At 34.9% G+C, this 21,521-nt stretch overlaps 2 protein-coding genes across 2 annotated transcripts; both read left to right on the top strand.

Moving 5' to 3' along the window:
• Positions 1-699: 699 nt before the first annotated feature.
• LOC133291483 (putative white-brown complex homolog protein 30) lies at positions 700-8,818 on the top strand. Its single transcript, XM_061489750.1, has 14 exons — positions 700-917; positions 1,023-1,096; positions 1,282-1,554; positions 2,264-2,327; positions 2,512-2,658; positions 2,808-2,842; positions 3,321-3,394; positions 3,570-4,435; positions 5,223-5,519; positions 5,713-6,198; positions 6,913-7,061; positions 7,293-7,582; positions 7,688-7,821; positions 8,662-8,818. The coding sequence occupies exons 1-14, from the start codon at positions 700-702 to the stop codon at positions 8,816-8,818; spliced, it is 3,264 nt and encodes a 1,087-aa protein (XP_061345734.1).
• Positions 8,819-12,387: 3,569 nt separating this feature from the next.
• LOC133291521 (uncharacterized) lies at positions 12,388-16,585 on the top strand. Its single transcript, XM_061489793.1, has 7 exons — positions 12,388-12,785; positions 13,198-13,294; positions 13,392-13,507; positions 14,039-14,083; positions 15,134-15,159; positions 15,393-15,528; positions 16,201-16,585. The coding sequence occupies exons 1-7, from the start codon at positions 12,416-12,418 to the stop codon at positions 16,305-16,307; spliced, it is 897 nt and encodes a 298-aa protein (XP_061345777.1). The 5' UTR covers positions 12,388-12,415; the 3' UTR covers positions 16,308-16,585.
• The last annotated feature ends 4,936 nt before the right edge of the window (positions 16,586-21,521 follow it).

The following is a 21,521-nucleotide window of genomic DNA, read 5'->3' as shown; positions in this document are numbered from 1 at the left end:
TGATATATGATTTCGATATTGTCCGCTAATAAATTATATTATGCATAATCCTCTAAACTATTATTTAAAAAATCTAAATTAATGGACGATTTTATGGTAAAACAAAAAGAAGGAAAAAATGCCTTTAAATAGCAATATGAAAATTCGTAGATTAAGTTAAGTGTGGCATGTCACTGTCTACGATCAATGAAAGAAAATAAATATAAATTCATGGCCATAAATGTGATGAGAAATCAACTATTCTAAAAGTTTTATGGTAAGTAAATTATTTTTATATTTTTAATATAATTTTTATGCAAGAATTGATTGGACCTGTAGCATGTAAAATATATGAACTCACTTTATTATATAAACTAATCATCTTAGAATGCTAAGAGAGTTGAAAACTTGAGACTAAAGCAAATGCTCCAATGCACATCCTTCAATCTAGCCTCCCATTTCTCTCGGCCATTTCTTCATCCCAAAACCAGGACCCTTTCCACTTTCACCCAAACAACAATGAACAAAAGTGGAAAACCAAGAAACAACTTTTACTCCCTTTTCTTCCACCTTCGTTTCCTGCATTCCTTGTATGTATATATCTCAGTGGAGAAAAAGGCAATGTTGTGTGACACCATGTTATAATTAACAATGAAACATTCTCGTTTCACACCAATTCTTCAGCATGATGCTTAACTTGGGGGACATCAAATTATGGAAATGAATGAAATGAGGAACAATGCCTCATGGTTCTCCCTTGTCTTATTCTTGTCCACTTTTGTTTTAATAAGTCTGCTACCACGAGTTCAATGTGCAGAAGGGGGTGATACTCTTGCACCATCATTTTACACGGAAGAAATCTACAAGGAACTTGAAGGTCTTACTACGGCTTTAACCAAGGATATCAAGGAAGATTTAAACTTCTGCATAAAGGATGTGTGCGTCATATATATTCTTGTTATTGCCTGCCCTTCTCATATATGATATATAGTTAGTCACATTTGTCCTAGTTATTATTGACCATGCACTTTCCCATCTTTCAGGGAGAAAGACTGGGAGGAAGCCTTTGATTTTAAGGGAAAGTTGGATTTTGTAGATGCTTGTGTTAAGCAAAAAGGTATAAGCTCTCATATTGTAATTTTAGTTTCATTTACACAAATCATGTAGCCTCTGAAGTTTGGAGAATTTCCTAAAATAGATTGTCTGTCTTTGGACGATAAGGGAGTAAAACCAAGATTATAACTATAGGGAATTATATCTTATAAGGGTTTCCAAATAATTATATTGAGATATAATTGACAGGTGATTTCAGAGATCGAATGTGTACCACAGCTGAAATAAGGTACTACTTCAACAGTTTCTTCGAACAGGGGGGCTCATCTGCCAGTTATGTAAAACCTAACAAGAATTGCAATTTGACTTCATGGGTTTCTGGTTGTGAACCTGGTTGGAGTTGTAGTGCTGGCCAGAAAATTGACCTGAAAAAGGATACAAAGGATATTCCTGATAGAATTAATAACTGTCAACCTTGCTGTGAGGGGTTTTTCTGCCCTCAGGGATTGACTTGCATGATAAGTAAGTATGTCATACCTCTTAAAATATTATTATTGGAGTCCATACAATCTTCCAATATCCTTGAAATTCTCAGTATATTTAAAGTGGATGAGGTTGTTTTAAAGTGAACTTGTCTCCAAAGTAAACAATTAAGGATATATCTATCCTTGATTTAATTTAAAGTGCATCATAATCTTAATCCACTAAAATTTAAAGGTAGAGACATCCTTATTTGCTGATTTTAGAGACAAACTCACTTTAGAATAGCCTTTTCCATTTGAAGCATACTAAATGTCAATCTTGTGCTGAACTGTGGGATATTTTGTCACAGTTGTCACGTTTTCTACGGAACAAATTTTATGTGAGCATAACATACTAAAATGTGTTATTGAGCCCCGTGATAGAGCTATTATTTGCTCTTCATGATTAAAACATGAAACCTGAATTATTTTTAGCGTACATGTTGCAGTAATTTATTGTGAAATTTTTTAAGAAACAGCATACCTAAAAAATATGATTTGATGAGAGTAAACATTTTGTTCTTGTCAACAAGAGGCCAAGGATTTTAGTCTATAAAGGCACACAGATGCAACATTTTCTCCAACTTCGCTTTTGATAGTCATCATGCAAACTTTTATTACATGGGAAGACAACTTTTATTTCAGTTAAAATCTCCGGAATTGTCTTCTGTAGCTGATAAGTAAATTTTCTGATTTTGCTCTCAATGAAGCTTGCCCACTTGGTTCTTATTGTCCACTTGCAAAACTGAACCAAACAACTGGAGTATGTGACCCGTAAGTTCTAATGCTTACCTGGATTTTTGTCAATGGTTGTTTGTATTTAGTCCCGCAATATATTCATCACTAGTAACAAATTTGAGCTACCTCAGTTGCTCGGTTGGTTGGGACTTGGATAGAAAATATTCACAATTTCAAGTTACTGTGATGACATTTTGATGTATAAAAATGAAATTTGCAGATACAGTTACCAGTTACCTCCAGGAGAAGCAAATCATACTTGTGGTAGTGCTGATATTTGGTCTAGTGTTGTGAACAATAGTGATATCTTCTGTTCTCCAGGATCATACTGCCCTTCTACCACGCGCAAAGTTTCTTGTGATAGAGGGTATAGACTTATTTCAGGGCTCCTTTTGCTCTTACTTAAATATTCTAAATTTATTTTGTAGCAAAAGATAATGTTCATTGAAACTTTCAAGCACATGGTACTGACAGCTGAGAGTCCATACTAACTGATATCATGTTCTACAATTTTAGATATTACTGCAGGATGGGTACAACTCATCAAAATCGTAAGTTAATTTTTTTGGTTAAATAAATTTATGCCATGTTGTGTATCTTTTAATTATGCTTCAAGAACGTATAACATTTTAAGGTTATACTGTTAGAATATCCATAAGATTTAACATAAAATCCACAGAACATAATCATACAATATAATAAGGAAGAAGAGATATAATTTAAAAACCTTTGGTCTTCATCTTATATAAAAACAAACTGATAATAATATGTGGGTTGAACCCCATTTCAGAATTAGGCCTAGTAATTAATTAAGCTCACAATAAACTTTGAAAATTAGTTTAACATATGCTCCATGAGTTTACAAATGATCTTATCCATATGGGTGAATGCATGACAGCACAACTGGCCTAATAAAATTAGCAAGATGCAGCAAATAATCTATTAGCAATTGGATTTAAGCTTTCTGTCTATTTACATGCTCTATATGTTGTTTCATGAGAACTTACTTTTCATTGTTCATTTTTGAAGCATGCTCTTCGTTGAGTTCCTGTGATCCAAACACAGCAACGCAAAATATGCAAGCTTACGCCGCTTTGCTTATTGTAAGTAGATTCCGATCTAGTATTGGATGAAAGTCATCTTTGAGTCTCTCCTTATTCATTTGGCTTCATTTATTAAGAAATATTCAACTCTAAATATAATTTGTAATATTTATTTTCCATGCATTGCATTCCTTTTCGTTCTCACAAGGTCCAGTTTATATATCCATCATTGTAGGTTGCTTTGAGTACTGTCCTGATCTTCATATATAACTGTTCTGATCAAGTTCTAGCTACTAGAGAAAAAAGGAAGGCTATGTCAAGGGAAGCTGCAGTAAAACATGCAAGAGAAACAACACAAGCTCGTGAAAGGTGGAAAATAGCAAAAGATGTCGCTAAGAAGGGTACAACGGGATTGCAACGCCAGTTGTCTCGCACCTTTTCTCGTAAAAAATCTGTAAGGCAAGGAGAGCAATTGCCTACAAGCAAAGCTGATCTTTCATCTGATGGTTCAAATGCCACAAAGAAGGAACCTAGCAACCTCACTAAAATGTTGAACTCCCTTGAGGATGATCCTAACAACAATGAAGGATTTGACCTGAAAATTGGAGATAAAAATATTAAAAAGAAGATGCCAAAGGGAAAACAGTTACAAACTCATAGCCAAATTTTAAGGTATGCTTATGGTCAGATTGAGAAGGAGAAAGCTCAGCAAGAGCAAAACAAGAACTTGACTTTCTCAGGAGTAATTTCAATGGCTACTGATGGTGAGGTGAGGACAAGGCCTGTGATTGAGGTTGCATTCAATGATCTAACTCTCACTTTGAAAGGGAAAAACAAACATCTACTGAGATGTGTGACCGGTAAAATCATGCCTGGTCGAGTTTCAGCTGTCATGGGTCCCTCGGGAGCTGGGAAAACAACATTTCTTTCAGCTTTGGCAGGAAAAGCAAGAGGATGCACTATGTCAGGCTCAATTCTAATTAATGGAAAACCTGAATCTATTCACTCCTACAAGAAAATTACTGGTTTTGTGCCACAAGATGATATTGTGCATGGAAACTTGACAGTTGAGGAAAATCTTCGTTTCAGTGCAAGATGCAGGTATCTTTACTCTTTGCATTTTGTGTTATATATATTTAATGCTTGATGTGTATTTACTACTTTGTTCTTACCTGTATAACTAAATGCTCATGATTTGCAGTTTATTAAAATTAGGACACTTTATTAGAAATTATATGTGAAGTGTATACTTTTATAGTTTTGGTTTTTGATAGAGCTCTGTTGTTTGATTCATGTGGTTGACTCCTCTTATTAGTGAGATAAGAATTGGTTGTTGTTGTTGTTATTGTTATTCTACTTCCATAGTTGTTTTTCTCTTTTAACAATTTGCATGGTTTTGTTTCGGATCTTTTAAGATTGGTTTGAGTAATTATTATATATCCCAAGTTCATATCTCAGTGAAGTGTTTATGAAGAAAAAAAAAATACCCAAACCTCTTTTAAGTTTTGATGCATGGCACTACTGGGACATTCCTGTATTTGGTTATTTTCCTCCCTCCCTGTCTTGTAGTTTGATACTTGCTAATGCTTTGATGTATGTCCTGACTTTTATATAACGAACTTTGAAAGATTTAAATATGAACTACTAGATAAACATGGATAAAAATAAGTGCTCGTAACTACACTTGTTACAAAGTTCTCCACCTGATTTTAAAGTGAACCTTTGTACTAAGTACCTGACATGAAAACTTGTTCTTATGAGAGGTACAATATGAATTCCTAGTTATTAGAGTTATTAATATTTTTCTCTGGATTTTTGTATATTATTTATAGTTTCTATCCCCACCATCTAATTGTTTGCTTCATTTAAATGGCCGTTTCCACTGGAGACTGCCTGCGGCCATGCCAAAACCAGATAAGGTTCTAATTGTTGAAAGAGTAATTGAGTCCTTGGGACTCCAACCAGTGAGGGATTCTCTAGTTGGAACGGTAGAGAGGAGGGGCATATCTGGAGGGCAAAGAAAACGTGTTAATGTAGGGGTGGAGATGGTGATGGAGCCTTCGTTATTAATCTTAGATGAGCCTACAACTGGTTTGGACAGTGCATCTTCCAGTTTACTGCTCAAAGCGCTTCGACGTGAAGCCCTTGAAGGGGTAAACATATGCATGGTACTTCACCAACCAAGGTATTAATATTTATTTTTGGTCAAGTACACTTATAATTACAACCTACTATAGTCAAACATATTCTAGAGAATGAATAATGCACTCTTGAGCTTCTTTACATTCTAAGTTTTTCATTTGAGTTGGAAGTGTTCTCTTCACATATTCCAATATATATTTTCATATCTTAAATGTTTTGATTTTGTTGTTTTGCAGCTATACTTTGTTCAGAATGTTTGATGATATAATATTTCTGGCCAAAGGTGGCCTTACTGCATATCATGGTCCTGTTAAAAAAGTAGAAGAATACTTTGCTGGCATTGGAATCCCTGTACCAGATCGTGTGAATCCTCCAGATCATTTCATTGACATTCTAGAAGGTTTAGTGAAACCAAGTTCAGGTGTAACTCATGAACAACTTCCTGTCAGATGGATGCTTCATAATGGATACGCAGTACCACTGGATATGCTTCATTATGCTGCTGAAATTTCTGCATCTTCATCTGACTCAAAAGCAGCTGAAGCAACAAAGGGTACTGAGGAAGCTGCTGAAAAATCCTTTGTTGGAGAGTTTTGGGAGGATTTGAAGAGTAATATTCAGACTCAACGAGATCGCATAGAGGCAATCTTCTCAAGAACGAAGGACTTATCTAACAGGACAACTCCTGATGTAACCCGGCAATATAGATACTTTGTTGGCCGGTACGAAATCCTATGAATTTTATTTTTATTTTTGTTTTTTTTATTGGAGTACACAAATCCTATGAGTAAGTATAGATATAATTGCTCATAAAGCCAATTAACCAGTACTGCTGAATTTCTTGTTTGTTCTAATCAAGCTTAGCAGCTCTGTCTTCTGATAAGAAATAAATTTAATGTTAGATGAAAGTTTTACATAATACATAACTTAGCAGCTTTGTATGTTTTGTATGCTCATACGTGTGTATTTATGTAGATATATAGATAATTGCCTAATGTAAAATTTTCAGCATGCATAATACGATATATATCTTTTTTGAAAACTACTTCATAGCTTATTTTGAGGGAGTTGTTTATCCTTATTGGACTGTGAGGAATAATTTATCATGTCTGTTAAAGATATATAAAAACCATTAATGTAACCTCACCCACCAGCTTAAATTTTTGGGTTGAATTGATTCTTTACATGGTATAGAGTCGCGGAGTCTCGGGTTCGATCCTCATCACTCTCCATTTTCTTTATGGAATTTCTTAGCACAGGTAAATTGTGCCCGATGCATCATCCACCTTTCAAGCCCAATGAGCTGGCTCTCTTGTGAGGGGACGTGTTAAAGATATATAAAAACCATTAATGTAGACTCACTCACCAGCTTAAGCTTTTGGGTTGAATTGGTTCTTTACAAATGATTAATTATTAAGGAAGTTCATTCCTTTCAGGATTGGCAAGCAGCAGCTGCGAGAAGCAAAATTACAAGCAGTCGACTATCTCCTTTTATTGGTTGCTGGTGCTATCTTAGGAATTCTTACTAAAGTGAATGATGAAACATTTGGGTCCCTTGGCTATACATATACTGTCATAGCTGTCTGTAAGTTTAAAAGCTCACTATTGAATTATTGTATGTTGATTCTAGAAATGAAATCTATCGTTACCTTTTTGGGTGTTTTGAACCTCTTAATTTTAGGTTGGTTATCATTTTAAGAAACTTTTGGTCTCACAACTCCCTAGAAAGAAGGAAAATTTGAAGATTATTTTATATATCACTAGATAAAGGTTTCCATTTGTATCTAATTCCCTTATTCATATTACATATTTGCAGCTCTACTTTGCAAGATTGCAGCTCTGAGATCATTTTCTCTAGATAAATTACAATACTGGAGGGAGAGTGCAGCTGGGATGAGCAGTCTGGCACATTTTCTGTCCAAAGATACAATTGATCTTTTCAATACAATCATCAAACCATTGGTTTATCTGTCCATGTTCTATTTTTTTAGCAATCCAAGGTCAAGCTTTGCAAGTAATTATATAGTTTTGCTTTGTCTTGTGTACTGCGTGACTGGCATGGCTTATGCATTAGCCATTTTCTTTGAGCCTGGTCCTGCACAGCTGGTAAGGATCCTATCAATGAACTCACTGCATCTACACATTTTCTTACATGGTATTGCTGATAAAAACTGCACCCTTTTTTTTTATGGCCTTTTATGTTACTTGTAGTGGTCAGTGCTTCTTCCAGTCGTTATGACTCTCATTGCCAACCAGAACAGAGATACTGCATTTATGAAGACTCTTGTACAATTTTGCTATCCAAAATGGGCTTTGGAGGCCTTTGTCATTGCAAATGCTGAAAGGTCTGTTTTAACCAGTGACTTACTTCTCTTTCCCTAATAATTTGTTTATACTATGACTAAAAATCGACGACGAAACTCTCTAAATAAATTAAACACAAAGACTTATTATTTAAACTGACTCCTTAAAGTGTTTTTATTTTAATTATTATTTGTATAAAATTTAAAATCAATTAAAGATTATGTAAAAAACTGTCATGTCATATTTTCTCTTTAAAGTTTGAAACAGCATCACTACTTCACGATTGCCTATTTAGTATGTATTAAGTTCCATGCTGAGCTAGCAGCATAAAATAATTGGAAAGGGCCTGGTTCATGAATGAAAGAATAGCTTAGTCAAATAACTAATTCATGCTATAATGTCCAATGCGGTTTAACATGAATAAAACTTGGCGACTCATAACTTTTATTGGGAAAGTTTCACATGTAACATGTTCGGGCTAACGGATCCGATGCTATAGATTTTGGGTATAGGTATTTGGTTGAAATGGAATGCCTTACTTTATTGTTTTTTTTTTCTTTTAAAAAAATGAAAACACAAATTTTTTCATAAATGATGAATATATTAAAATAGGGATACATTATATTTACAATATTTTAGTTTACAAATTACATTATGTAACTTGGATAGTACATGCTCAAGTAGTATGTATTATTCGTGTTGACTAAAAAAAAAAGTATATACTACTCGTAGTACATAATGTAATTTATAAACAAAAATTTTATAAATATAATATCTACTCATTAAAATAAATTAAATATAGGATGCATTGTTAATGTTCGAAAATTGATTCAAGTTTTAATCTTTGCCATATAAAATTTTCAATCTGGCTCTTCTCTCAGGTACACTGGAGTGTGGCTGATAACTCGTTGTGGTTCGCTTATGAGCAGTGGCTATAATCTCAGCGAATGGCCTATTTGTCTAGTTGCCCTCATTTTGTATGGTATAGTGGCCCGATTTGTGGCCTTCTTTTGTCTGGTGATTTCCCAAAATAAATGATTTAGGAGATTTGATATTTCGATTGTGATTCTAGTGTACAAATCATAGTATATCATATGTGACGCAAGATTCAGTCCACTAAGTAGGATTAGATGTATAGGTGTCGTTACCGTTTTAGGTTTTTAGGTAAAGTTTTTGTTCTAGTGATGCCAATTTTTGTGTAAGTAAATTTTACTCTGTTCTCCCCCTTCTTCCCGGGATAAATGGTATTTAGTTTGAGAAATTTTTTTACTATAGCAAAAGATACAGTGTAGAGCTCTCAAACATGGTCATGGATAGCACGTTTGACATTTGCTTCCCTTTAGTAGGTCTTGTAAATACTACTATGGTAAATTCTTGCTCTCAATTGTAGGATTCTCCAACTTTGAAATAGGAGAGCTTTCCTTTCAATTTTCACACAACAGGCAAAAAAAATTCACTGCCAGTAGAATCAAAGACAAATTAGCAAGGTTTCAGCTGAAATTTGAAACTTGGATTTTATACTTGTTGGGTTGCTATTAGGGGTGTTTATCAATCGATCTAAACCGATTCAAACCACAATAACCGAACCGAAAAACCGATAACCGAAAATCGAAAAATCGAGAATCGAAAAAAAATCGTAAATTTTAATTGGATTGGATAAGTTTTCGGATGGGTTGATGAAAACCGATCCAATATATTAATTTTTCTCTACTTACTTGGATTTTTTTTTCTAATTATAGCCCAAGAATTTCTAAACCCCATACCCATTAACCCATCAACTAAACCCAAGAAAAAATTTATTCACATCTCATCAACAAAATTTAATTTGTGTAGAGCTTCATATCTCATTATCTAAAAAAAAATTATATTATTGTTTACTGATACTTTTCTATTTCAAAAAAAAAAAAAAAAATTTACAAAGCCTATTATACAAAAGATGTTATTTGCACAATAACCATGAAACAAATTTTAGGATTTTCAAAAAACCGAAAACCGATCCAATCCAAACCGAAAAAAATTGAATTGGATCGGATCAGATTTGAAAAAAAATCCAAACCGAATAAATGATTACATGATCAAACCGAAGGGATTGGATTAGATGATTTTTGCTTCCAAAACTGATCCAATCCAGACCGTGAACACCCCTAGTTGCTATTAACATAGCTGCTTATATATAAAATTGGAGTTTATCTGAGAAAATGTTACCTGGATCTGTTTGTGAAAAAAGATAAATAACATGATTTGCAGAAAATGTGTTACAAATGATAAGGGCAAATCATACTGACATAAAACAAAGTGGACTCTGTATTGGTATCTCTCTCTTTTATATAGGGTAGGTAAATAAATTATTTATATTCATTCTCAAAACGACATAATTTTGGGTGAAAAAATTAAAAATTTATAATAAAAAAACTGTTATAACTCTGAAATAAATTATAATTACAAAAATATCTTAATTTCACTTTAAAATAATGTCATTTTAGCAACGTGAAGCAACATTTTATAAACTCTCACATATTTTATAAATTGTATATAAAACCTCACATATTTGGAATCCGTGAATGAAATTCTCATCTGTCACATCATTCACAACGTAAGGAACTTGATGGCTGGAAGCATCAAAGTTTATCTTTTGCGGGGAGAGTCACTCTGGCTAAATCAGTGATTGGTGTTATTCCCTCTTTTCATATGCAGAATGGTCTTCTTCCCACTTCTGTGTGTGATGAGATTGAACAGCTTCAACGGAAATTCATTTAGGGTATTAATAAAGCTCATTTAGTGGCTTGGGACACAATGTATAAGCCGAAGGAAATGGGAGGTCTTGGTATTATCAGATTGCGTACTCAAAATGAGGCTTATATTCATAAGTTGGCCTGGAAAATCTTAACTGACAAGGAGGAGCTTTGGGTTAAGATTTTGAGAGCCAAGTATGGAAGAGGTAAATATTTGAGGCGTGAGATAAGCTCTAAGCCTTATGATTCTAAACTTTGGCGGGACCTTTCTAAATGTTGGAACAGTTTTTTAGCCGGTCTTCGATGGGAGGTTGGTGATGGAGAGACTATTAAATTCTGGGCGGATAATTGGTTGAATCTGGATGATAATCTTTGTAATTTAGCTCCTAATCACATTCCTAATCTGGAATTGCATAGAACCATTGTTGAGATCTTTCAGCATGGTACCTGGGATGTTCGATATTTGAAGCAATTCTTAAATGATGAGCTAATCTCTAAGGTATTTTGCGTTCCTATTGCTTTGGAAGATAATACTGAGGATAGGTTAGTTTGGTGTCAGAATCATGTGTCCTCTTCCTTAGTTAAGGTTGCCTACTTGAACTTGATGAATTTTCAACATGCTCAAAGGAATGTTCCCTGGAAGAAGATTTGGGACTGGAAGGGTCCAGAAAGAATCAAGACTATGATGTGGCTGGCTTTTCTTAATAAGCTTCCAGTTAGTAGTCGTACATGCAAATGGAATGTGGGTCCTAATTTTTGCATTAACTGTCTAAACAGTGAAGAAACTCTTATTCATGTCCTTAGAGATTGTTCTCAAGCCAAAAGATTGTGGATAGATTGGTTTGGTAGAAGGGTCCCCAACGATTTCTTCACATTAGACCTACAGCCTTGGCTCATAAAAAATGTGAGTAAGGGTTGGAATTATCAAATTCATGTTGATTGGAGAGATGTTTTCTATACTACTTGCTGGAATCTTTGGAATTGGCGTAATCATCATATTCATGATGATAGTTTCCGAAGGCCAAGCAATGATAAGCGTGTCATTTCTGATTTTATTGCGCATTTAATTGAAGCTAGAGGTAAGAATAGAAGCATTCTTGGCAGCTTCCCTAATGCCCATCAGCCTACTAAATGGTGTCGTCCTGAACCTGGTCGGTTGAAGATTAACACAGATGGTGCTTCTTCCTTATCTAGGCAGCATGCTAGCTGTGGAGGCCTTGCTAGTGATCACAATGGTGCTTTTCTGGGTGGTTTCTCTTTCAGATTAGGTTTCTGTAATCCTCTTGATGCAGAACTCTGGGGTATCCTCAAAGGCTTAGAGCTGGCCTGAGGTACTGGTGCTAGGAGAGTGGAGTTGGAATGTGACTCAGAAATTGCTCTTAGCACTATCCAAGAATGGAGCAACAATCACAGAAACTCTCAGGTTGTTTCCCGTATTCACAAATGGCTTGCTGAAGATTGAGATGTTCGTTGGGTACACACCTTTCGAGAAAATAACAGAAAATAACAGATGTGCTCACTGGTTTGCTTCTAGGCATTTTGAGGATGATAATAATCTTATTGTTTATCATTCTCCTCCTTCTCCTTTGTTAGAGCTCCTTCTTCAGGATGCTTCTATAGATCTTTTAAGTTCTCGCGTCGTGTAATTTTTGTTTTGTTTGGGGCTTTTGCCCCTCTTTATTACAAAAAAAATAAATAAAAATGGATGGGAGAGTGTACTTAAATGTTAAAAAAGAAAATTAATGTCACATTATTCTTAAGTTTTTGTAATTTTTTTTTTTTTTCAAGGAATGAGATTGTACTATACTATCAAAACCCTAGTGAACACATGGTAGTCGCTGATATTAACACTTGTAAAGCTTGGCAATTTGTATACTACAGCGCACGGAGAAATAAAAGAACAATGCAATATATGAAACCAGCGTTTCGAAACGGCTGCAACTGCTACACTTTCTCCCGCTTCTTAAACGTAAACCCTAACCCATTCATCCTCGTTTCGCTCCCGTCTTTGCCGTTTCTGAGACTCGAAACGTTTCGCCCGCCATCACCCGTTTCGTGCTTCTCCTCGTCGTCAATGGCGGGCAGTGACCACTCGGTGTCGGTGCCGCCATCGTCTCAGTCGCTGGAGGGACAATTCGAGATGTTCAGGACTCAGCTGGAAGAATCTGGAAGCTTGCGCGAGCGAATTCGAGGCGTCGTTTCGCAGATTGAGTCCATCACTAGGCTCATGTATGCTAGCCTCCTTCTGGTTCACCATTCTCGCCCCACTCCCGGTACCAAAACACCATGCTTCTTCGTTAACCCTAACCCCACCACTTTTCTATTTTTACTTTTTGGGGTCGGGGTGGATTCTGGGTTTCTCTTTTGTGCATTTGCAAATGGGTTTTTTTTTTCAAGGCTTGAAAGTTAAATAGAAAGCGTCAAAACCGAAACTTGTCTTCGACATTTTCAGGTTTGATGCAATTACATATAGTTAGTGATATTGATGTTCTGTTTGACTTCGCTCTTTTTGGGAGTTTTGAGACAACTGAATAATTCAATCCGTGTTGGATTTGGAGGGGTGAAGTGTATTATGTTTTGTTTATGCTTCAGTTTATTGAAGCAAGCAACTTATAGTTATAGTTTCTTTTTTGTTTTGTGTTCTCTCATTATCTCATACATGTATGGTTTTTTGCATTTGAATAGAGCTTTTAGAGAAGGCCAAGTCTCAGGTTAATGTGCTGAAGGAGCAGTACAAGCAACTTGCTGAAATTCTTGGAGGATGCCCCGGGCAATACTATAGGTGATTAAAGTTAGGAGGAACTTCTGTACTGTCTATCTCCTCTTTCGACAGTATTTTTGTGGTCTGTAATTTATCTTTGGTTCCATATAATCTTTAGGTATCATGGTGATTGGAGGAGCGAGACACAGTCTGTAGTTTCACTGCTTACTTTTATGCACTGGCTTGAAACAGGAAGCCTTCTCGAGCACAAGGAAGCTGAGGAAAAACTTGGGTGTATGTGTTTAATACCCTTTTGTGCTACTTATTGACATGTGGGTAGAGGTTTAATTTAATTTTTATTCTTTAGGTATGTATGTATGTATGTATGTATGTATGCATGCATATGTTGATGTCATCACTAATTGAATACATTATGAAGTCCTTAAGTTTCTAAGCAGTAGGAGTATGTGGGGCTCTGCATGCCATGTTGATAGAGTTTCATCGTTAGGAAAGTGTTGAAGTACCTAGCATGTACCAAATTGTAATCCGAAATTCCTAACATTTTATCTCTTGAACCCCTTAGAGGAATGGGGACAATAAATTCTTTAGCTTTTATTTGTACTAAACTTCTAAGTGAATACACAGAGGTTATAGTTGATAGATTATGTCAATTTATATGTTTATCTTCTATATGCACCATACCCATTCATGTCATATATGTGACTCTGAATTATTGGCAACAAAATGTACTCTCTACTTTATGCTCATTCGTTGTCATTATGAGATTTATAAGTTTTTTTATGTTTATTGTTAACAACTTTGCAGTGAATAGTTCAGAGTTTGGTCTAGATGTTGAAGACTACCTAATAGGTGAGTGTTCTAAGTATGTACTTTCATTAATTGTTTGGTACTGTGTAATGATCATTAGTTGAGATGAATGTGATCCTTTTCGTGCACTTTAGTTTTTTGAGGCTAGCTTCTTTCAGTGACTGCTGACCAATTTAAATATGATTAAGTCTGAGGAACATCGGTATAGCAGTTAGAATCTGTAACGATGTATGGATAATGATGATTCAATAAGACTTAAGGCACAGAAAAGGAAGAGAATAAAGGAAAAGAAAGTAACCAAGTCTTTATTGATCGTAAAGAAACAGAGTACAAGAGATTAAGGGGCTATTTGATTGTGTTCTGGTTTTTTTGTTCTTAAAACTGTTTAGTAGAATAGTTAATGAAATGTGTTTTCTGTGTTTTTTTTGTTTTGAAAGTAAAACTCAAAACACAAAACAAAAACAGCTTAGATTGTTCTCTAAATTTGATTTTAAAAACTAAAAAACTTATAATTTTTAGAACTATTTTTACAAAACAAGACTTATCAACAGTTTTTTTTTTTTTTATTTTGAAAATAAAAAACTGTTTTTGAAAACAGAATTCAAACAGGCCCTTCACAAGGGAATTCACCCCTTTTACACTGAGAGTCTCAGTTATTACACTATATACTCATCCTATTTCTTTACATACAGACCTTTCATATATTTAAACTATTGTCCTAACCAACTTTTAAATAACTAACTTCCTTGATTCCTAGGAATATTCTTGCGAGAATAAACCCTCCAAACTACTGGCTTAGAATTACTACCCGTAACAGAATCAGTATGGCTTTCAGGGCAAAGAAGCGCAATAACCAAATGTTATGTTTTACATATTTTGTCTTAAGGGGGTTACAGAATATGTTTAGAATTCATGATTCTTAATCTTTTCTCTTTGGTGTAAATAAGTCAACAAAAATCCTGTAACCCACATCTCCACCTTTTGATTTGGGCTAATAGGTCTAGTTTTTGTGAATCATAGACGATTGCATAGCCAATTATGATTTCACAGTTTTGCCACATAAACTGATATTGATGCATTTTTGTCATGCAGGTGTTTGTTTTATGTCTAATGAATTGGTAAAAACTCTCTTCTTCTTAACTGTTACATATCAACTTGTACAAAATGGAGGAGATATTCCATTACACTCGATGTTTTTAACCTTTTAGTCAAGAGGAATATAGACTGAGACGCATGAATGTGTGTATACATGCGTGTACACAGAGACAACAGATTATCAAACTTTTGTTATGTTTAAGGTAAAAGCATTGTGACAGTTTCACCCAATTTTGCAATATATTTGACTTTGCAGCCAAGGTATGTGGTGAATCAAGTGACAGCTGGGGACTATGATTGCCCAAGGAAGGTGTTAAAGTTCTTAACAGATCTCCATGCTGCATTCCGCATGCTTAATCTTCGAAATGATTTTCTGCGGAAGAAGTTTGATGGTATGCTATTGCTTGTACCTTGTTCTATACCTTATTTCTTTTCTTTCTGTTACTGTGTTACTGTCATCAAATAATGTTGCTGGCATTGCAGGCTCAATATTGTGAGAAAGATTGGTCTATTAACTGTAATGAGTAATGGCTTTAACATCACAGACTTGTTTTTATTTTATTTTATTATTTAAGTAAATAAAGACTTGTTTTTCTTTATTATCATCTGGCATCCATCCACTTACCCAGAAAAGAGGGAGTGGATGTGGATCCTCTCATGTGTTAATTAATATGATCATGTCATGTGAGAGAATCTTAACCATTCATAGGTAGATCAATTTTGATGATCTTGTCATTCCCTATTCTAATATTTTTTTCTCATTTACCATCACCATTGAGTCCATAAATGGTTAAAATCCTCCCATATGACATGGTCATGTTAACTAACACATGAAAGGATCCATTCTCCATAAAAGAAGAGTCATATGCATATATAGCAGTTGAGCATTTCTTTTGTGTCCCCCCTCCATCCCTTTTGTTATATATGAAAAGTAGGGTTTGCTGCCAATTTATTTCTTTTACATCTACCTAAATTTTCATATGCAAAAATTGCACATATTCTGTTCTAAGGAGTCGTAATCACTCGTACTATCTATTTGGATGGTCTCTTTTCACCATTGGCAGGCATGAAGTATGACCTAAGAAAAGTAGAAGAAGTTCACTATGATGTTAAGATTCGGGGTTTGACACCCAATGTTGAGTCAGTTGGAGATCAAGGAATCGAAGGATAATCTTAGGTTGTAATAGCCGCAGACCCAAAACGAGAACTTCAGTACATGGTGGTGGAGCTTCATTGACCACTCAACAAAATGACTTGATAGACTCGGCTTTCTGTTAACTAAGCTGTAACTAAAGTTTTCTAATGGTTGATGAAGGGAAGTAAAGGTTTGTCAGTACTGTATACAATTCTGTCAAAATCTGTGGCAATGACTCTTTCAAAGCCATTGGGAGAACTGAGAACCCTGTATGCCTATCTTTTTAGATGTAGAATATAGTACGTTGAAGTTTATTAATGCCTGTGGTGGGTTGAAAGGGGGGTTTTTAATTTCAATCTACATTGAAACAGTTGAAGTTTTTGCAAACTTTTTTTTTGTTTCTTTTGGCTAACAACGGAGTAGTCAATTCCTTGTTATAAAATAATTGTAAAAAGTTCCAGGTATATAAAAGAAATTGAGAGAAGAAATAGAGAGTAAAGGAGTTAATTTATTTATCTCCTTGACAAAAGGCACTAAAGGATATCAAGCGCGATTTACTCAAAACTAAACAATGTCTTATTAGTTCCGGGCCTCTTTATAGTCTAGTCCAAATGTTAATGACGAGTTTAAATTTAAGTGATGATAGAATAACAAATACACATTCACATATCAACAACACTTTTTCTAAGCCAAATTATCTGGTTATAAATTAAGGATTTTTATTAGGTATCCTAGGAGGGTTGGTACTTCGGCTTTGTAACCATTGGATTTTGAACGTAATTTTATTCAAAGTTAATCATATTCTATCCAATTATATTCAACAATCAGTAAGAATGTCAGCTGGTAGGATTATAGGATAACGAACTCTTGAGAGATATGGACGATTAATAGAAGTATAAATGCTTAAGAAATCATTGCGTATATATAACTAGTACTCATTTATATGATATTTAAGGGGGAATTTATTAGTTAAGATTTACTTCTCTACATAAGAATAAAACATTTTTTACGTGATTAGTATACACATGAAATACAGTAAATAACAATTCAAATCACTTATACACTAGAATAATTACATACCGATCGTTAATGTGGAGAGTGATGTAGTTTTGACGTAGTTTTTTTTTTTTTTTGGAGATATTTCAATAGATTTATTAAGGCTTTAATGCCCTCCCTGAAGAGGGTACTGAGGAGGATCTCACTTCATCTGCATCAACTGAGCTACCATCATTTGATAATGAATGAAATGGATGAATTCTTAGTTTGAATACTAAGGCAACAATTACAATGGAAAGGATAGTGTTATGGTCTAGAATCTGTTACGAACCTCGGAAAAATTTCATCCCAAAAACTAGTTATACTAAAACTTTATGTTTTTAATGTGAGACTCCAAGTATAAACCTCATACCATAATCTTATGTTTCCGATGTGAGACTCCAAGTCTCGTGTCTTTATTTTGATCAATATTGAATCATGGTAATATTATGGATACTTGTTAGAAGATTGTTGTTCACGTTTCATATCTACATTCTTATCATGGAAATATTGAATTAGGAAACAGGCTGGTAGTTATTTTTAAGAGTAGAAATCATTTATTTTGAGCAATGAAAACATTGAATGAAACAAAAAACAAGGTTCATTCATTTCTTTGTGCAAGCAAACTGATATTACAATCAACGAAGTAACAAACGGTATACAAGGCAAGGGTATTAAGCTAGTTCTTAAGACAATTACATATATTCATAACACTCCACTAGAATCTACAACCTTCCAACCCAAAAGAAGAGCCCTTACACCAGCAATTTGTACATCTTATACCAAGTTAACCATATACAAGATAACCTTGGACTATATTATAATAAATAATTACGCTTAATAACTTGCCAGCTTGAACAAAGAGCCCTATTATTTAGAGCAACCCATACTTGATATCCCCATGATATGTAGCTCTCATGCATGGACTATTATATGTTTGAACTTGCCATCTTCGTTTCTAATTCCCATCATTTTCTTGAGAAGTTCCATCCTCGTGGTTGTAGTTTTCTTTAGGCTTGTCATGGTGGCTAGCACTTTCAACACTGTTTTTTGGGTAATTGGCATTGATATTTGCTTTTTCAATGCTTTCTATCACTTTTTTCCCTCCAACATGGTTTCTCTGCTCTTGGCCATATATTCCACCTAGCCCTGAGGCCTTTGATTCCCCCAAGAGAGAGGTCACCACTATAATTGCAAGGAAAACTGCTAAGAGCTTCATCTTGAAATACTTTAGCTTATGTGTTTTCTAAAAGTGCAAATGAAGGCTTGCGTATACTATAGAGAGAGAATTGGCTTTATGTACCATAGATGTCAATTATATTAAATCATTGTGGGTTTGTCAAAATATGAAAAGGGTACGTGGGTTTTCACATAATTTCACTAGGATTTTATTTTTCAAATTCATGCAATCACAATCGAGGCAAATCTTCTTAAACGATAAGCATGGAGTAGGATAATGGTAATCTTTTGGCAGCATATGGCTTAGCCTCTCTAGTGCTGTAGATTTTTCTCTCTCTGTTTTTCTTTGTTTATTGTTCTAAAGAGACAGTAGTGGGCTTAAGATTTGTTTTTATTTTTAACTTTTTTGTATAATATACTCTTAAGGATTACCCTTTCATTTTAAATGGAATAAAATATTAGTTGACTGTAACGTGAAAGAATATTCAAATCCACTGCAATTATAAGATGCCAAATGCCAATGCATAATTAAACGCATATCTTTCACATATTCTTTTTTAAAAAAGCAGAGATATTGTAAAGAATTAGTGATAGATTGAGTCAACGAGATTACAAAACACATCATATTTTTACAATATAATAACCATTTATTGTGACATACATTATCATCCTCTAAATAGAAGATTAGGTACGGGGGCTCAGGAAAGAAAAGGATACCTATGTGCTGCGGATCTAAAATTTTTTTTGTTTATGTCTGCATATTTAGTAGCAGAGATTGGAGGCAATGTCCTAGGAAAATTTTTACTACTGTTTAAAAATAATATTTTTCTGTAATTTTTTCTTAAAACTCCCTGCAAATTTTTCAACATAGATAAAACTTACATAAAAAATACAATATTAAATTGTTCTAGTATTTACCAGGCTATTGTTCTCCATAAATTGATACACCAATATTTGATGACTATCCTCAACACAGCAGCCGATTAATTCCACAAGATTTGGATGTCGTATATTTGATATCATATCAATTTCCGTCATAAATTCATGGGTTCCCTAGAGAGACTTGATAGCAACTTGAGTTCCATTCCTTAAAACTCCCTGCAAATATTATTGAAAAAGCAGCAGAACTTTTTTTTGTGTGTCCGCAAGTGCGGACATTAAGCCCCTATGTGGCAATTTTTATTTCACAAAAAAAAAAATGTAAAACAAAGTGGGGAAATCCTAATACTTACGAAATAAATTTGAGATGTTAGCTTCAAATAAGAATAGGAAAAAGTGTTTGTCCTTTTAAATGACACAATCCGTATCATTTCACTCTTACAAAGAGGTGAGACCCACATCTTTATATTTTTCTGTCCACTCTCTCGTTCTTTATCTATATTTTTCTCTCACTTAAAATGACAAAACTTTATATCGTTTAAAATGATACACATTTGTTCTATAAGAATAACATTGATAATGCAGAACATCCCATTCACCATAAAACTTATGTAATTGGAAGTCCAAAATGAGCTTCTATCTTCTAATGCCTACAATTCTGTCTTCCGTTACAGGATACACTGCACACAACTTAAAGAACAGACAATCACGTTCTGAAAAATTATTTTAAACTCTTTGTATGGAATGACATTGAAAGACTAGAATTTTTTTATTTTTTTATTCTTTTTCAAGAGAGAAGTAGTTATTATTATTTAGTTTAGCCCAAGCAGATTCGGTTCAGTCATCAAAATATCTGAAACCAAGGTTTGCACAGACTCAACCGACAGGGAACTAAGTTTTAAATTTCAAACAATTCTGGCCAAACCAAATTCCAAAAGATGCGTGCAGAGGGGCATTGCTTCCCAAAAGGAAGCATGGAGAGTAATAAATAGAGGAATGTGGGTGGGGGCACTTAGGAAGAAGTAGGATCAAAATGATAATGTGACCTGGTGCACCAACTCATGTGAACAGAGAAATGCACGTGGAAGGGGACCAAAGCAAGTCAAATCAAATAATTTAGAGGGCTAGTGATATGACCCTCAATCATGCAGGCAGTGGAGGGAATCTCGGAGAAGAACAAGGAGACGTGGTAGAGGACGATGGCACCGTTGGGAGAGAAGAAGGAGACCAAGTCATAAGAAGGGAAAAGAGGGTCAGAAGGAAAGCTAGTTGGACAAGAGACTTTGTCATAGGGACACGTGGGTAGGGAAGTGGCAAATGGAGAGAGAATGACTCACCTTAGTGTCATTAGGGTCTTTGGGCTACGGCTAGGGTCCTTGGGCTACAGCCAGACCAAATTATGTTAGTAGTAGTTCTAATATGGTAATGGGCCTTGATCCTTTATCAGCCCAATCACCAACTATCAATTTGTAATTGCTTTAAATAGCTGGAGAGGAATATGGTGTAGGTGTTCAATGACTGATAACCGAATTCTCTTCTTTCCTTTGTAATTTCTGGAGTTGCCGGCAACCTCGAATTGCCGTTGTTTCTTGCTTAATACAATTTCTTTCAGTATTTTTCTAAATTGTATTTGGTGCTTATCATTTTGGTGCTTTCATTGAGAGGCAACTTCTGACGAAACCATGGCAGAATGAACTCGTAGTAGTGTGAAGCAAACAACAATGGAAGAATGTATAAACCGACTGACACGTCATGAAGAGCAATTTAACTCGCTGGGTGATCTGTTGAAAGAGAGGAACATGAAACTCGCTTTAATGGAAGCCAAATTGGACCAAAATCAGAAACACAAAATCAAAACAGAAACCACATCTAGTGAAGGATTGGGAGTATTTTTTGACAACAATGCTTTTAAATCAGTGAAAATCACCATACCTCATTTTGCAGGAGGCAATCCTAAGCCTTGGATCCACAAAATTCAGCAGTTCTATGGGTTTTATTCCCTCACTGACGTCGAGAAATTCACCCTCACGTCCTTCCACATGGACGGATCCGCAGAGGAATGGTATCATTGGATGGACCGTAATGGGCGGTTGATAACTTGGGATCATTTCGTGGCAGCTTTGCGTGCTCGATTTGGACCCTCGCGTTATAGAGATC

Source organism: Gastrolobium bilobum, unplaced genomic scaffold (genome assembly GCF_033153095.1).
Source record: "Gastrolobium bilobum isolate Gb01-03AN ecotype WA unplaced genomic scaffold, APGP_CSIRO_Gbil_v1 utg3161, whole genome shotgun sequence".
Taxonomy (NCBI): domain Eukaryota; kingdom Viridiplantae; phylum Streptophyta; class Magnoliopsida; order Fabales; family Fabaceae; genus Gastrolobium; species Gastrolobium bilobum.
This window is presented reverse-complemented; position numbering and strand designations above follow the sequence as displayed.

Bases quoted from the DNA above. Each gene is read 5' to 3' on its own strand.
- LOC133291483 (XM_061489750.1), top strand. From the start codon at position 700: ATGAATGAAATGAGGAACAATGCCTCATGGTTCTCCCTTGTCTTATTC. The intron at 3,395-3,569 runs GTAAGTAGATTC...CCATCATTGTAG, and splicing joins CTTACGCCGCTTTGCTTATT to GTTGCTTTGAGTACTGTCCT. The intron at 7,822-8,661 runs GTCTGTTTTAAC...CTCTTCTCTCAG, and splicing joins GTCATTGCAAATGCTGAAAG to GTACACTGGAGTGTGGCTGA.
- LOC133291521 (XM_061489793.1), top strand. From the start codon at position 12,416: ATGCAATATATGAAACCAGCGTTTCGAAACGGCTGCAACTGCTACACT. The intron at 13,295-13,391 runs GTGATTAAAGTT...TATAATCTTTAG, and splicing joins TGCCCCGGGCAATACTATAG to GTATCATGGTGATTGGAGGA. The intron at 15,529-16,200 runs GTATGCTATTGC...CACCATTGGCAG, and splicing joins TCTGCGGAAGAAGTTTGATG to GCATGAAGTATGACCTAAGA.